Source organism: Rhincodon typus, chromosome 18 (genome assembly GCF_021869965.1).
Source record: "Rhincodon typus isolate 14 chromosome 18, sRhiTyp1.1, whole genome shotgun sequence".
Classification (NCBI taxonomy): domain Eukaryota; kingdom Metazoa; phylum Chordata; class Chondrichthyes; order Orectolobiformes; family Rhincodontidae; genus Rhincodon; species Rhincodon typus.
This window is the reverse complement of record NC_063349.1, coordinates 11,039,171-11,057,292: the sequence shown is the minus strand read 5'-3', so window position 1 is coordinate 11,057,292 and position 18,122 is coordinate 11,039,171. Positions and strand designations below refer to the sequence as shown.

Sequence of the window (18,122 nt, the reverse complement as noted above, 5' to 3'; positions counted from 1 at the left end):
CATCAGAAAAGGGGGAGGGGAAGCTGTGTTCATCCAGCCCTGCACCTTGTTGTCTCGGATTCTGCAGCATCTGCAGTTCCTACTATCTCTGATTCAATTTTAACCCCACTGCGAAGCCTCTTCTAAGGATGCCTAACCTGAAGAAGTTACCCTCCTCCCTCCGGACAAACCTCAAGGGATCTCTCTCCCACTGCAACTCCGCCTCCCACTCTCTCCCTATTTATTTCAAAACCCCCTTCCCCTCCCCCTTTTCTGATGAAGGGTCTAGACCCGAAACGTCAGCCTCTCTGCTCCTATGATGCTGCTTGGCCTGCTGTGTTCATCCAGCCCTGCACCTTGTTGTCTGGGAATGTGATTGTGCTTGTTTATACCAGGTGTGTGGTTATTTTGCATTTTTAATGGAACATTTCACCAGCAAATCTGCCAAAAAAAAGACGTTGCCATTTATTATAGTACCCTTCACGACTACAAAACATCCTCAATAACTTTTATAGCTAAGGAAGTAATTTCAAAATGTGATTTTTTTTAGGAACAGAAGAGTTTAGAGACATTACCTCTTGTATTTTCATCCTGTGTCTTCAGACTTAAATGCCTTATCAGGGACACAGGGAGTGAGAGAACCCCTACAAAACCCAAGGGAAAATAATTTTTAAATAAAAAAAGACCCGGGGCCCTATTGTGACACAGTGGTAGTATCCCTACCCCTGGTCTGGGAGCCCCAGATTCAAGTTCCTCCTGCTCCAAAGGTGTGTAATAATATCCCTGACCAGGTTGATTAGAAAAATAGGTTAAATTAAAAATAAAAATTATAAAGCCAACCCAGTTCCCCTCCAAATCCATTTTGATTTAGTCCCTTCCCTCTCTTCCTACCTCCCCCTCACTTTTGATGGTTTGTATTGGTGATAATGGGCTTTGCATGTAGATATCTCATTGGCTACACAGGTGTTTTACTGGTGGTGATAGGTGTTTAAAAAGGGCTAAAACTAAAAAGAGTAATGATGATATTGGTGGTGGCAAAGTCTCTCAGTTGTGTTTGATAGCACTTCTGGGTAGAAAAAGAAATAAAGCAGACCCATATCAGGACTGTTATGGTGCAGTGGTAGTATCTCTTCCTCAGTGCCAGGAGACCCAGGTTCAAGTGCCACCTGCTGCAAAGGTGTGTAATAATATGTCGGTTGATTAGAAATAGCCGTAGAGCAGACCCAGGCAGTGAGTGATGGTGGTACAGTGGTGAGTATGGCTGTCTTCCAAGCAGTTGAGCCAGGTTCCATTCCCAGCTGTCACACTTTGTCAATGCTTGTAAACCTGTTATATTTGAAAGTTCGATCTGGTGTGTTTGTGGTGGTTAAGAGTTAAAGAACTAAAAATATATCCTCAGGAATTTGGTGGTGTGAAAGTTGTTTGGTTGAGTGTGATAACGTTTCTGGATATAAAAGGAAACAAAAAAGCAATCCCAGGGCAAGGGTTCTCGTGGTGCAGTACTAATGTCCCTACAAAAATAGAGATTGCTGGAGAAGCTCAGCAGGTCTGGCAACATCTGTGGAGAGAAATCAGAGTCAACATTTTGGGTTGAGTGACCCTTCCACAGATGCTGCCAGACCTGCTGAGCTTGTCCAGCAATGTCTGTTTTTGTTTCTGATTTACCACATCTGCAGTTCTTTCAATTTTCATTTAATAATGTCCCTACCTCTGGGCTAGGAGACCGAGATTTAAATCCCACCTGCTCGAGGTTGTGTGATAACATTTCTGAATCAGTGATTAGAATTTTTTTTAATCCTAAATCACTGAAATGTTTCTTAGGAATTATTCATCTTCTGCTTATCCTGTTGCACTGAACAAATATAAGGCGGACCCAGGGACCTGTTCCTTGACACTGGGTCCAGTCATGGTGACTGAGCTGACTTCTCCCAGAATGCTCCTCAATGACATCTCGCTGCCACTCACTGGTTCTGGTAGACACGGGTATTGCTACCTCTATTGGTAGGGAGCAATCCTTTAGGGAAACTGCTATTGGGCATCTTACCTTGAAGCCTGCAAGACACTAGGGCTAGATTGACCACATGTACTGGGGAGCCGTTGTGTATTGTTGGGACCACTGTGACCACTGTTACATGTGGGCAACAGACAGTCAGATTTACCTTAATAATGTTGGTGCAAGAATCGGGTCCCAACCTTTTGGGAAGGGACTGACTACAGAAAATCCACCTGACTTGGCAACAAATCTTTAAAATGTGTACTGTAGTCAATGTGTACAATGAAGTCATTGGGAAATATCACAAAATGTTCCAAGAGGGCCTCAGGAAGATAAAAAGGTATCAGGGCCAAGATCTATGTAGATCCAGAGGCCCAATCTGAATACTTCAAGGCACAACTGATCCCCTATCCCCTGTTCACCAGAGTAGAGACCAAATTGGAACAGCTAGAGGAACTGGGCATCATACACCCAGTAAGATTTGCTGAATAGGTTGTGCCGGTAGTCCCAGTTGTAAAACCTGACAACATAGTCTGTCTCTGCGGGGATTATAAATAGACGGACAGAGCTTCCTGCTTAGACAGATACCTGATGCCACATGTAGAAGACTTGTATGAAAAGCTAGCTTGGGATCACGTTTTCTAAATTGGATATGAGCCACCCCTACCTCTAGTTGGAGCTTGAGGGGTGATCCAGGAAGTATGTCACTATAAACACATAGAAATGACTGTGTGAGTACACTCGCCCCTTTGGGGTGTCTTCAGCTTGTGCCATCGTTCAAAGGGTAGTGGAGAACATCCTTCGAGGAGTGCCCAGAGTTGCAGTCTATCTGGATGACATATTAAACTCAAGGGCTACTGCAAAGGAACATGTGGAGAGATTAGAAGAGATCTTATGGCTTTTTTCTGAGGCTTGCAGCCCATTAAAAAGGGGAAAATGTGCATTCCAGGTAAAAAAATGGGTAACATGCCTTGGGTACAGTGTCGGCAAGGATGGATTTTATGCTGTTGAAGAGAAGTTGAAAGCCATAAAAAGAGACTTTAACTCCAAAGAATACAGAGTTGAAGTCTTTGCTAGGTCTCAAGAATCATTAGGGGGAGATAGCATCCATGTTAGAATCAGCTCTCCAGGGATTCCGGGAGTTATCCTTAAATAAAAAAGAGGGACTGGTATTGTACGTGGTCAAAACTGGAGAGAAGACTGCAAAAAAAAATGTTGACCAGCTTTGTTGGCAGGAGCCCTCAACAGAGGCAATTATTTTGATGGACATGCCACTTGCACCAACGTGCAGGTGGGAAACACGCCCACTGAAAGCTCAAGAGCCAGTCCTGAGGACTATGAGGACTATGAGGACTCCTTGAATTGTTCACTTTCTTACAAAAGCAACAGAAATGGGACCATGGACTTAATGACGCAGGAGGACTCATCATCACAGGAGCAAGAGGGCACCCTCAGACTCTGAGGGGGAGAGACATGATAACCTCTGAGGTCCATAGAGAATCACCAACCTTCCACTGAGTATGGCTTGCCCAGCAGGAACTCATCACCTGAGCCTTTCATCAAGCATTTTTATCGCCGGGCACTGGGGATTCCCAATGGAGAACCTTCTATGCTTGGAGTCCTCCCACTTTCCGTCAGGGGACATTCATACCTGGGTGTCCTTGGAGAGGGAGCCTGCAGTGTCCACTAATACTCTCGATGCCCTGGAGAGAGGTGGGTACCACAGAGCGATGGAGTGCTTTATCTCTCCGTTAAACTGCATTTTGATTTCGCCCCTTCCCACTCTTTCTGCCTCTCTCTCACCTTTGATGGTTTGATTTGCCCTTAGTGGTCGTTACATGCAAAGTATTCAATTGGAAACATGCATGATTTGCTGGTAGCGAGCAATGATTTGGTGATAAGGAGAGAGAATGTTCAGTTATATTTAAGGGCATTTCTGAATATAAAAAAATGTGACCACCTCCCACCACTCTGCACACTCCCCCACACTCCTCCAGACAGTGATGGATCTGCAGAACTGCCAGTCCTGGGCTGGAACTAGCCTATGAATGGTAGTGGCTTTATTTAGTGTTCAACAACAAACAATGTTCCTTTCCAGTTGGGCTTCCTGAATTATTATTGGAAGAAATCCATTTTTACAAAGCTAGCTCCTGAAGGACATTTTTGATTCATTTAAAAAGTTGTAAAGTACAATCATACGCAACTTCATCCAATACACACATTTTTCAGCGGTGTCTATTTATAGACTGCTTAAGAATTTGCCCAATAGCTACATATAATTAAACAGTCCCAATATACAATAAACCGGGAGCAATAACATCTGAAATTTATATTTCTGGTGTGAGACAGCCTGATTTCTAACCCTTACGGGACTGAGGGAATAAAATGGGAGAAAGGAACAAAGGAGAAAAAGGTGACCATTCCCTTTTTCTCATTCACTTTGCAATTAATTGAATTTTAAGAGAACAAATATCTATTCAAGTAACAGAAAGGGGAGGGAGGGAGCAGAACTGTTTGAAGATGAGGGTCTCTCTGGGTTCACACTATTCACAACTGACGGAAGCAGATGGAATTTGGGAGGAATGGCTTGAAGGTTAAGAGTGAAGTGAACAACACAAAGCAAGGAAGAAGGGAGAATACGCAGAACTGATGAATAATCCTAAGACGAGCAAAGGGAAGGGAAGGATAATGGGTTGAGGGAGTAAGGGGTGGAAAAGCATGAGTGTTGATGGAAGGGATTTAGAAGAAAGCTGCAGAAGGCCATATTTTCCATATAACCCCAACTCAAAACAGCCTGCTGCTCCTAGTGGCTCCTTTATCCACCATGCCATAACACCTTAGCACTTCACATCTGAAAGGATGCAAAATAAAATAGAGAGAGAGAGAGAAGCAGAGAAGGGCAGTGAAAAATCGTAATTAAAATTAGAATTATGGGAAGAAGTAAGAATTGACAGAAAATAGAGCTGTAACATAAACAATGAAGTCGTAAGTAAGAAAGTAATCCTATTCTCCGTGGTACCTTGTACGACACTGCATGAAGCTAGCTTGTAATCTTTGAATTAGTATGAACGTAGTTTCGTAGTTTCACAGGCCAATCACAATTTTTTGATTAAATATTTTTATTCCTTATGGCGCTTGTCATTTGGAGAGAGGTCTATAAACCTATGTATGCATTGGAGAGAGTGCAGGCTAATAAGCAGCACTGATGCAGCATTATTGTACTAAAACTATTTGGAATTCATCAAATAGCAGCTTTGAGAGCTCACATTTCTGTTTGTTACTGCAAATTTGGGTGATATTCACAGCAGCGAGCTTTCAGGTGAATGAGAATTACCTCCTCTGAGAATTCTATTTAATTTCCATAGGTTTTAACCAACATTTCTAAACATGCAGATGGCTGCTGTTAGATGTTTAACTTCTTGGGTGTGGCTCCAGAAAATCATTTGTTCACTCGCTGAATTTATGCTTTTTCAGCTTATTTGTAATGGTCCGCAGAATCCTGTGACTACATTCAAAGGCAGTTTATTAGCCCACTTGAAGCAGGGGTTTCAGCCTCTGAGAGACAACTAAGAAGTGTCCAATGGAAGGGAAGCTCCTCCCTTCTTTTAACTCGGGGTCACTGTGTGGCATATGTGAAACTTTAGTCATCAAAGGCTGCAAGTGTGTGGCAATATAGGAGATCTCAGAAGTCCGAGGGTGAGAATTGTAATAACAAAAGAATGTACTGAAAATATATTATCTACTCGGAGAGAAAGAATTAAACTTGCATCAGAACTGTTGCTGGTATACAAATGTGAGCTGTTCTTTTGCTTATCTCAGTACTTGATCTTTTTGTAGTTTCTGTTACGACAGAATGGAATGTACTCTAAAGATTGTCAAGAAAATGACTTGATTCAATTTTTTAAAAATAACAATGTCTTAGCTTAATAAGGATGAATAGTTATTTATCTAATGTTAATATTCTGGGTTAGATACAGCCTCACAGGGAGTGCCTATAGCTTCTGTAAATTGGAATAAACTGGAAAGGTTTGAAACAAGCCAAGTGCAAACAAAGCAAGATGTCTGAATGTATATCAATGCTGCCAACACCTACTACATCTGCTCTCATTCTAACTTGGTGTGTCCTTCATTCCACTGGATTCTTACTTTGTGTTTTGACCTCTCTGTAAGATGCAATGTATCTCCTCATAACAAATACAAATATGTAAGACACGGGTAGAAAGATGGATCAAGTCCTACAACAAGAATTTAGGGAGCCAGTCAGCAAATTGAAAAGCAGACCTCAAAGGTTGCAATCTCTGAATTTCTCCTAGCACCATGTACTAGAGTATATGGGTGGATACAGCAGATGAATACATGGTCGAAGAGTTGGAGCAGGAGGAAGGGTTTTAAATTCTTCGGTCACTTGGTCCATTTCTGGGACAGGTGGGATCTGCACAAGTCCAGTGGGTTGCACTTGAACAGCAACAGGAGTGACATTGCTGTGGAAGGGATTTGAGTTGTTAATACTTTTAGTGGGGGTTTCAACTAATTTCAACTTCAATTTTGGCAGGGGAATGGGATACAGATTGAAGATGAAATGAGGGTTAATGCACAGAGAAATGTAGAAGGAAAGTCAAGTCAGTCTGACAGGCAGAATACCTATAAAACTCGAAAGAACTGTGAATGCTGTAAATCAGGAACAAAAACAAAGTTTCTGGAAAAGCTCAGCAGGTGTGGCAGCATCTATGAAGAAAAAACCAGAGTTAACATTTCGGGTCCGGTGACCCTTCCACATTTTGGCTCCGGTGACCCTTCCTCGTTCTGACCTGCTGAGCTTTTCCAGCAACTTTGTTTTTGTTGAGGCAGAATACATATCGTCAAGTTAAGAAACAGGAGCTCAGCAAGGTTAGATTAGAATTTATTTCAAAGGAGTCTTATGAGTAAATCAGATGAGTTGAGGGTGCTGATTACACATGAGGACAAGACATCGTTGCTATGACAGAGACATAGTTGAGGGAGGTGCAGGACTGGCAGCTCAATATCCTGGGGTGCAGAGGCCTCAGGCAAGATGAGAAGGGTTCTGAAAGAATAGGTGATGTTGCACCATTGATCCAGGAGTCAATTACTGTAACAAGGAAGTATGATATCGTAGATTCCACAGTTGAGGCTTAAAAACAAAGGGAGGCACTCATTTTTTATTGTAGACACTCAAACAGTCAAGAGGAGATAGAAAGGCATAACAGAGGCAAAGTTCAGAAATGTAAACATAATAGGAGTTTCAACTTCATCACCATTAATTGGGACAGACAAATTAGAGGGGGTGGAATTCTTAAAATGTGCCTGGGAGACTTTTTTAAGCCAGCCTGTAGAAACTCCTACAAGGGACAGGTTGGTGCTGGACCTAGATTTAGAGAATGAAGTCAGGCAAGTGGCGAAAGTGTCAGAGGGAGGGCATTTCAGTGATAGCGACCAAAACTCTGTAAAAAATTTGAGGTAGGCATGGAAAAGGACCAGAAATGTACTTTTTAAATTGGGGAGGGCCAATTTTGTTATTCTAAGACTGAATTCGGCCGAAGTGGCCTAAGAGCAATTACTTGTAGGAAAATCTATGTCTGAGCGATGACAGTCAACTGTGCAAGGTCAACAACTTGCTGTAAAGATGAAATGTAGCACTAAGAAATTCCAGAGAACTGTGGATATGCGGAATGTACAAGATTGGATAAAGAAAACAAGGAAAACTTACAGTAGATGTTGAGGACCCTGAACTCCAGAAGCCCTAGATATAGTAAGTGCAGGGGGCTGCTTAAAAAAAGAAATTAGGAATGTGAAAGGTCAGCATGAATAAACACTGAGTTGTAAAATAAAGAAAAATCCAAAGGCATCTTAGAAGTTTAACAGGGCAAGAGGATAACCAGGGAAAGAGTGGGGCTCACTCGGGACCCAAGTAGTAAGGTTTGAAATGAGTACTTTGCATCTGTATTGAGAAGGATAATGAAGGTATAAAAATCAGAAAGGGAGATTGTGATACAATTGAGCAAATTAGTATTGACAGGGGAGGTATTCGCAGTTTTATCAGACTTAACGTCGATAAATCCCAGGCCCAGACGAGATGCATCCCAAGCTGCTGTGGTAGGCAAGGGAGGAAATTGCAGCTGCTCTGACATTAACTTTCAAAAATTTTTTTGGACACAGAAGTAGAATGGGAAGACAGCTAATTTACAATTTTTTAAGAAAGGTGGGAGGGATACTCCAGGGAATTCTAGGGCATGCTGTTATCGGTGGTATAGAAACTGTTGCAGAAACTCTAAGGAACAAAATTAATTTCCTCTTGGAGAGGCAAGGATTAATATAGGATGGTCAACATGGCTTTGTCAGGGCGAAATCATCTGTGATTGATTTTTTTGTGGAATTGTCTGTTTGTGTGGAGGAGGGTAATGCAGTGCCGGAAAATGGGACTAGAATAGATAGGTGCGTGATGACCAGCATGGACTTGGTGGGCCAAAGGGCCTCATTCTGTGCTGTTCAATTCTCCAAATGTAAGTAGAGACTCATTTCCTCTCAGATTAGTCATGTTGTTCAGAGCAGTCCACCAGCATAAAAATTCACCTTCAGTGTGAACAGAGGTGTATAAAGCCATCCCTTTGGGGAAATTACCCTAAGAAAATCAGGGTAAAAATAATGACTTCCACTGACACTCTCTTGTTGAATGCTTGAATTTGTCTGCATTGATATGCTATGTCCTTTTATCATCATTACTATTGAAGGAAAGTATTATATAAGAGAATAATCTTGCAAATACTAATGGTTATTTATTTTGGTTGCTGGTAGCATGAGAAGCCCTTATTTTGAAGAGATATATCTGAAAAGTTGTAGCTGCAGTCCATCTCTACAGAGAATGAAAAAGGCTTTCATCACAGCTGGTTCATGATCTCCTGCCAATAGACATGTATAATCATAGAAGTTTTTAAAGAATATGAATTTTTATGACTTTTTTTTAACTTAAAGGTATCGAAAAGTTCCTGGTGATAAATGTGAAGGTGGTTTCTTGCCCAATCGATCAGAACAAATGACAAACATGAAATGTGAAATGGTTTTGTCACTGAAAGATCCTGTAAGTAAGCTGAACTGTATGGAAAAAAAGAGCAACTTATACATTTATATTCTTGGTAATATACTTGAGCAGATTATGGCTGAAGCATCAGGGGAAGTTCTTAGATAAGCACCGTCTAACAGTTTAGATAGTTGTGGGTACACTCCCTGTCTGTAATGGATGGAATATTATGGGCTATCTGCTTTAATAGTGAAATGATGCAATGCATGTTGTGAGGTCTAATTGTTGTCTTTCGTCTGTGTGTACACAAGTCTTCATTGGCTGACACTGAGCTCTGTGTGGCACTTACATTTTCACTTGGAGGGGGTAGATTCTGGATGGGGAGGGGAAATGCAGCCTGGGACCCAGGAACGAGTTGGAAATGCAGCCTGGGACCCAGGAAACAGGATGGGGTGTGACACAGCTTCCCAACTCCGTGTACTCATCCCGTGTACCCCACCTTCCGGTCCTCAGAATCGCTCCTCTTCTCTGCATGTTTGCCCTGCAGCCTTTGCGTAAGGTGTCACGAGTATATTTTATGTCCTGACGTATCAGGTCTAGAATTGTGCATTTGCACGTTTCCAGATCAGCTCGCATGTGCAGTTGTCCAGCAGACACTGACATATAATGACATATAATAACATATAATAAATTTGGAGCCAGAGATTTACAATCAGGTGCAGCATTCATTTGGCCTCAGCAATTTAAAGGTAAATTGCATAATTTCCATGAAGATAACGTCCTCAGAATATTAACCTGGATTCTCAATTGCTAATTAGCTGACATTATCACTCTGCCACCATCCTGCTTTGGTTCAGATGTGGATTAGTTCTCGTTGTTGACTCACTGACTAAGTAGAATTCAAAATAATGGGAACATTTTGTGGTATCATCAGCTGGTCATAACGTTTAGTCCGGTTTCAAATTTCAGAGATAGTTGATATTTTTTTCCCCTCCTGTAATAAGATTAGATGGAAGTCTTGAGTTTCTACTTAGTTCTGCAAAATACAGTCAACTTAACTGATGTCTGCAGCCAATGGACACTACATAACATTTTTAATTCTGTTTTGTTCCAATCTAGTTAGACTTTGTCCATTTTGTGACATTTTATCATGCATAAACAAACCATCAGTAACTTGAATTGGTTGTATCAGTGGACAGCCCACTTTATTTGTATCAATAAAACATGTGCAGAATGTTTACTTTGTTACTGATGTGTGGAGTTGGCTACTCTGTACAAATTAGAGGAATGCTTTAAGTAGTGACTTTGTGAACCACTCCAAAAGTATCAATGAAGGTGGTATGTTTGATACAGAAAGGAGATGAAATAGGTGTAAGATTGTTATTCCTGTCCTAAGAGTGTGCTGCATTTTTGTTAAGATGGAATCTTTCAGATAAGGCAATATAACAAGCATCCCCTTGTCTATCACCATCACTGCTGCACCCCTCCTCTAAAAACTTTTTCCCATGGTTCAAGTGGAAGTTCAAAGAGCCAAGGCAACCTTTCTGAACAGGTATATCAAGTACAAGTATCATTTGTATATTCCCGTCCCAGCCATCGAAAACATAGATTGACTGACAATCCATGTCGGACCTTGCTACTTCCAAAATGACTGTTTCTCTGCATAACAACAGTGACAGAATTTCCAAATAGATTTCTTGTACTGATGCAAAGGTTTCTGCATTGACCTAATTTTGAGTTTGTGCCAACATTTAAGTCAAACTCTTCCCATTGGATAATAACCTCAAAACTTTGAGAGTACAATTAGCCTACACTGAAGGGTAAAATCAGGGTAAACAATCAGAGCTCACAGGAAACTCAGTTGTCCTTGTTCCTTTAATTTCCATGCTCAAAGACAAAATTACAGGATTATATCAAGCTATCAGTTAAACACAACAGACACTGTGGATATGAGAAAATGCAACAATGGAAGTCTGTAATTGTTTAAAATCTGATGCACAAGATGTGCTTAAAGACAAACACAATCACTTAATTCCTCAGGAAGATGTATGGTGTAAAAAAATTCTTTTAAAACAAATCTGAAGTGTGGCTTTAGTTGCATTATTAATTTTATCCATAAATTTACATTTCCATTCAGAACTGCATCACTGTAGGAAATTTGTATGAGCTAAATGTTTGTGAGCTGGTTACAGGAAATTGGGATTACATTAATGAAAGGGCAAGGGTTTCACCGAATCAATGTGGAATTCAGGCAGGGCATAAAATGGACATTTATCACTTATACATCAGTATCTTCGAGTTTTTGTGTTAGAGTGATGGCGTCAGAGATATATCCAGCACGGAAACAGACCCTTCAGTCCAATGCTGACCAGATATCCTATATAGATCTAATCCCATTTGCCAGCATTTGGTCCATATCCCTCTAAACCCTTCATGTATACCACATCCACTGCTCTACCTTCATCCACGTGTTTGGTCACCTCTTCAAAGAATTCAGTAAGGTTTGTGAGGCATGATCTACCCCTCACAAATCCATGCTGACTATCACTAATCAAACTGTGCCTATCCAAGTGATCATAACTCCTATCTCTCAAAGCCCTTTCCAGTAATTTGCCCACAACTGACGTAAGATTAACTGGCCTGTAATCTCCTGTGGTTCCATACATAGGCAGCCTTGATGATCTTCAAGGGGCCTTGTTCGCTCCCTAGTTACCCTTTTGTCCTTAATGTATATGTAGAATCCCTTTGGATTCTCCTTAACCCTCTTAAGTACACTCCTACTGCCTTTACACTCTTTCAGGGATTGACCTGATCCCTGCTGTCTGTACTTGACATATGCTTTCTTCTTTTTCTTGACCAAAACCTCAATTTCTCCAGTCATCCAGCTTTTCCTACACCTACAAGCTTTGCCCTTCACCCTAACAGGTGCATACTGTCTCTGGACTCTCATTGTCTCATTTTCAAATGCTTCCCATTTTCCAGGCGTTCCTTTACCTGCAAAATCCACCCCCCATCAACAAGGGGCAGCACAATGGCTCAGTGGTTAGCACTGGTGCCTCACAGCTCCAGGGATCTGGGTTCAATTCCAGCCTCGGGCGACTGTCTGTGTGGAGTTTGCACATTCTCCCCGTGTCTGCGTGGGTTTCCTCCGGGTGCTCCGGTTTCTTCCCACAGTCCAAAGATGCGCAGGTTAGGTGGATTGGCCATGCTAAATTGCCCATATGGATGTGTAGATTAGGTGGGTTATAGTGGGATGGGTCTGGGTGGGATGCTGTGAGGGTCGGTGTGGATTTGTTGGGCCGACGGGCCTGTTTCCACACTGTAGGGATTCTATGAATCTTTTCAAAGTTCTTGCCTAATACCATCAAAATTCACTTTCCTCCAATTTGGAACTTTAACTTTTAGATCTGGTCTATCCTTTTCAATTACTACTTTAAAATTAATGGAATTATGGCTCCAAAGTGTTCCTCCACTGACACCTCAGTCACCTGCAATGCCTTATTTCCCAAGTGTAGATCAGGTTTTGCACCTTCTCTAGCAGCTACATCCACATACTGAATCAGAAAATTTTCTTGTGCACACAACAAATTCCTCTCCATCCGTGCCCTTAACACTATGGCAGTCCCAGTCTATGTTTGGAAAATTAAAATCCCCTACCGTAACCACCCTATTATTTTCACAGATAACTGAGACCTTCTTACAAATTTGTTTCTCAATTTCCGGCTGACTGCCAGGGGGAGGGGGTGGAATCTAGGTTGTGTTGAAAGTTAACAGTACACCGTGCTTACTAGACAAGGTAAACACAGGAAGAATGTTCCCAGTGACTGGGAAATTGAGAACCAGGGGTCATAGGCTAAGGATAGAGGGTAGATAATTTAGAACTGAGATGAGGAGAAAACTCTTCAACCAGGGAGTGGTGAGCCTGTGGAATTCTCTCCCATAGAAAGCAGTTGAGGCCAAAACATTGAATGTTTTCAAAAAGGAGTTGGATGTAGTTCTTGGGGCTAAGGAGATCATAGAGTGTGGGGGAGAAAACAGGAACAGCATACTGAGTTGGATCATAAGCTATGATCATATTTAGTGATAGAGCAGACTTGAAGGTTGACTGACCTACGACTTGTCCTATTTCTATGTTCCTAACACTACTACTCGAGCATAAATTACAGAAAATTCTGTGCTAGATGTAGTGCTGTGCTATATGAGTGTAAATTCTTTATGCATATTGCATGCAATTAAAATGAGTTTCGGTCGTCTGAATTTTGTAAATGTTGTTTTTATTGACAGTTACCCAAGATTACTGTTGTCATCATTGTAATAAGTGCGTTGGCAGCATCAGTGCTGATGATGACTAGCATTGTTCTTATTTTTAAGAAATATGTGTGTGGAGGAAGGTAAGAGCTTGAAATTTCAAATTGGTTTTCCTTGTTTTAGTCACCTTTATTTTCCAAAGCCAAACAAGTGAAAGTCACCTCTGCTGCACCTAATTTCAGTCATGCATTTCAGAGTGAGCCCACTCAGAAGCTTGATAGTGTGGACCGTACAGGCTACTATTTCAAACAGTGTCGTTCTGAGCACTGATCATCTTACTTCCAGTTATGACTGATCTGTAAATAAATGCTGCCATTCCAGTTGAATTGGTTTTTGTCTGTTTTGAAAGTTTCTGCTCTTTATAAAGCAAGTCATCAGACTAAGCTCTTAGCAACAATATCTAGAGGAACTTAAGAAGCTACGATATAGAAGCATAAGGGAGTTGGCCACAAACTGCACCATCAATAAGCAATTAAGAGTTTGCCAATTTTTTTTACTTTTGAATGTTAATTTCCTATGTGGGTACTTGAACCACTGGTTCACAGCTTTCTGGCTAGAGGACTGTCTGAGTGTGCATCCAAATCATAGCAGGATATTCCTGTGGGTGACACATTGGCTCAGTGGTTAGCACTGATGCCTAATAGCACCAGGGACCCCAATTCAATTCCACCCTCGGGCGACTGTCTGTGTGGAGTTTGCACATTCTCCCCATGTCTGCGTGGGTTTCCTCCAGGTGCTCCGGTTTCCTCCCACAGTCCAAAGACGTGCAGGTTTGGTGATTGACTAGACTGAATTCCCCATAGTATCCAGGGGTGTGCAGGCTAGGTGGATTAGCCATGGGAAATGCAGGGTTACAGGAACAGAGTAGGGGGTTGGGTCTGGGTGGGATCCTCTTCAAAGAGTCAGTGTGGACTCGATCGGCCACATGGCCTGTTCCTACACTGTATGGATTCTATGATTCAGTCGTCTTATTTCATTTTGAGGTGATCAGATTTTAGACCTTTGATCCAATATCATTATCGGTTCCAAAAAACTGGAATTGTCCAAAACAGCTAAATTTCTTCTCTTTCTGTGTAGGACCTTGGTCTATCGTTATTCAGTCCTGCAAACCAATACTGATGACGCCTGCATTGCTGATAATCTAGACAGCAGCAGAACAAATACTGAAAGAGTTTATCACGATGATTCTGATGTTGTGAGTACCTCACCTATTTTAAAGAGTGTTCAGTGAGTGAGCTCAGGATGGTGCATTTACTTTGTATTTGTTGTTCAGATCTTTGCTTACTTGACAGTGCACTTTGTTTGTCCTTTCACTTTGTGGGTCCACAAGTTCCCAATTGTGATAGTACTGATGGTTTACCCTTATAGACCTAAAGCCAATCAATTTTAAAAAACTAGCCCGTGTTCCTTGGCTTCATAAACAATATAAAAGCTAAACTCCAAATGTCTAGTGAATTGTAAGAGAATAAAGTCAAATGTTTGATCACCTTGCAGAAAAGTGGCTATCTCATTTGTGATAGTATCTTGACCATGAGCAGCTTCTCCGGTGGGTCTCACCTAAATGCCGAGTTATTACTTTACTTTAGTTAGGAAAGAAATTGCTTTATAATGACGTGGAAATGGCATTCTTGATTTTGCAAACCTGCTTTCCTCAGCAAACCTTGTGCTGCGGCCCTTTGCGTTACAAGAGCATTGTGTCTTACAAATCAAACAAGAGGAGGGATTTTCATCTTCCAACTGAGCCAATTGTGAGTGAGCAGAGCAGTCGAATGAGGAAGTCAGGAACTAATTCCTGATTTGGGCTGCTTTGGATTACAGCTAGCCCCGGAAGACAGGAAATGTCTGGCTTGGTGTTGAGTCCAAGAGGCTGGGCCATTATCATAGGCCAACATTGAGCCACAGTACTCTTGCAGTGCCAGGGGTGTAAAAATCAAAGACAATTTGGGATTCTTTTGTGAGGCTGTCTCCAACTGTCACTGTTTGGACTACTGCCTCTCCTAAATGGGTGGAGCATATACAGTGCACTCTCCTCCCACGTGAACATTGTAATTACATTCAAAGTCCTAAAATGGATTGTCCAAGCATTTGCATAACTGAACAGTCACATGCCTGAAACAGATAGGATTGATGTTGACACTGGATCTGCCTGAAAATGCTTTCAGCCATGCTGTGGCAGCCAAAACTTGGCTTAACTTCATTTCCACATCCTATTAATCTTCACTCCCGCTCCCTACAGGCTGTCCCATTATGAGGCTACATTGTGGCCAATTTAAAACTACATTCTAAACTGGAATTCCGTGCCTGCAGAAGTGGTAGAAATTGAGATAATTAATAACTTCAAAAGGAAATTGGATAACCACTTGAGGGAATTTCACCTGCATGGTCTCAGGGGTACAGTAGGATGATGGGACAGAGTGGGTTGCTCTGCCAATACCCCAACATATATTCAATGAGCCATTGGTATTTGTTGTGCCATAAAGGGCTCCGACTTTATGTTACATCACAGGGAACATTAACTGACATCAAATAGAACGGTGACCTGCGTTTCATTTTGAAATTACCTGGACATTCTGCACTGTTGTACTCGTTTGGGGATAATTTTTCACAGCAAGAGGACTATTCTCGTACACCAACATTCGAGCCACGACCTTGTGATTTCCAAAGTAGGCAGATAGGAGAATCTGTGGAATGTCTGTCGTCTTACGACGGCTGCCTGGCCTCCAGTGCGGTTGCAGTGACCATATTCCATGCTGAAACTATGAACCGAATTAAAATAGTATTTGTAGTTTTTTTGATGCCTTTCTACAATGTGGAATAATTTTATGAATCCTGAGATGTGGGGAAAATCTAGTGGAGTGAACCGACTGATGGGATATTTCTGTCAAGGACACATGATGGGTTGAATGGCCTCCTTTTGTGCTCCAATGCTTGGGGAAGTGATGGAATTGCAGTCTTATTGCTGGAGTGTTAATCCAGAGACCTAGGTAATGTTCTGGGGACCTGGGTTTGAATCCTGCCATGGCAGAGGGTGGAATTAAGATAGCCACAAATCCATTGCCAATTGTCAGGAAAATCCCACCTGGTTCACTAATGCCCTTTAGGGAATGAAACTGCCATCCTTACCTGGGTCTGGCCTACATGTGACTCCAGACCCACAGCAATGTGGTTGACTGTTAAGTGGCCTCTGGACAATTAGGGATGGGCAATAAATGCTGGCTCAGTCAGTGATGCCCTCTTTCCATTAATGAATTTTAAAAAATGGTAAGGGTACACTGTGTCAGAAGTTTATTATCCCTCAAATACTGTATCAGTAAAAAGTCGGTCACCCATAGTTCATGAAAATATTTTATTGCACAGGGTAGAATTTACCAAAGACACAGCCACAATTGAACAAACCTTGTGCTGTTGACTTATAGACTGATATTGTCTCTCTGATTTTAGTATTTTTGTTAATTTATCCCAGAACTGACACTCTAATTCACACAACTTAAGTTGTCGGTGACTATATATGTTGGACCAACAGCTATTTATGAAGTAGAGTGGACAAATGTGAGCTGAAAGGAATTGTTGGCTTGTCTTGGCTTCCCTTGAGTAGGTGTTCTATTACATGATACATGTTATAAATATACTTTAATATCAAACATGTTCTTTTCCTTTTTCCCCCAAATCAGGATCTTCTGGAGTAAGCCTGTACTTGGCCAAGATAAAATGCAAATTATTTTTGGTGATTTAAATCTGCAAAATGGACTTTGACTCATCAAGTTATAAATGTGTAAAAATATGGTGTCTGCTCCCCCTGGCAGTTGGTCTTTCCTGCTGGACAGTTTCCTTTGCCACCTACTGCTGTTTGCAAATGTATAGCAAGTTTCTTTTGTGCAACTTCTAATAAAAACAAAGTGGTGAACCTATAATTTCATTCATTGTGTGGATATGGTCACATAATCACTATGCATGAAATCTTATTTATCAGATAAATTCCACATGGCACTGGCAAGTTCTCGCTTAAAATCAACATGGGTAACATGATTATTCTGGGTCAGAATCATTGGATGGTGTGAGAGGTTGGGGGAAGTAAATTCACAAGATGTACAGTAATAACTTTGCCAATTCTCTCAAATCTCCCAAATATATGGCTCTTAAGTTAGTTGATTCTTCAAATTGGGGGAAAGAAACATAAACCTCATTGGGAAGGGGGAAGTGGAGTGCACTGTTTATTTTCATTGTCTGGATCTTAATCTGGCCAAATAGATGACCCACAATTTGAAATCTGTCTGATTTGCATTCATTTGGACAAACAATTGGTTCCTCTGTCGGATGACTGTCCAATCTCTGAATGTGCAAATTTACCCCTTAAACTTCACCTGATGCCAGAAGTTCTGATGATGCATTTATCTCATAAAACTAAGGATTCGTTGCTCTCTTATAAACTACTGTCCAGGGAGCAACTGTAATTACTTACAGTGCAAAGGCTCTAACATTCATGGAAAGAGCCACAGTATCGTTTTGTAATCTAGGCAGGAAATCAGCAGCAATTTCTCCCAAACTCAAGGGAAAATGTTTAAATAACAAGCTCTCCATTTTATTCCCCAGCCTCACACTGATATTAGGACGGGAAATGCTAAGAGGTTCGGGGCTCTGATGGCTGTGTTAACTAAAGATTGTTGTTTGCCTTCTTATGAACAATGCAGGCAATTGTTGTTTGTTTATTCTGGTCTTGTGATTGTATTTGTTAGCTCATGACTGTGCTGGATCTGGAGCAGAAATTCTTCCACTCAAAGCAGGTAACAGTGCATCAGTAACACATTGTAC

General features: G+C 41.4%; 1 protein-coding gene across 1 annotated transcript in view; it reads left to right on the top strand.

The window, feature by feature from the left end:
• The window catches only part of LOC109916673 (sortilin-like), a 98,625-nt gene extending 81,396 nt beyond the window's left edge, over positions 1-17,229 (top strand). Inside the window, exons 18-21 of the mRNA XM_020516411.2 lie at positions 8,960-9,065; positions 13,290-13,396; positions 14,391-14,508; positions 16,985-17,229. Coding sequence (XP_020372000.1) covers positions 8,960-9,065; positions 13,290-13,396; positions 14,391-14,508; positions 16,985-16,999 — 346 coding nt within the window. The 3' untranslated portion in view covers positions 17,000-17,229. The remainder of the gene's footprint in view (positions 1-8,959; positions 9,066-13,289; positions 13,397-14,390; positions 14,509-16,984) is intronic.
• The last annotated feature ends 893 nt before the right edge of the window (positions 17,230-18,122 follow it).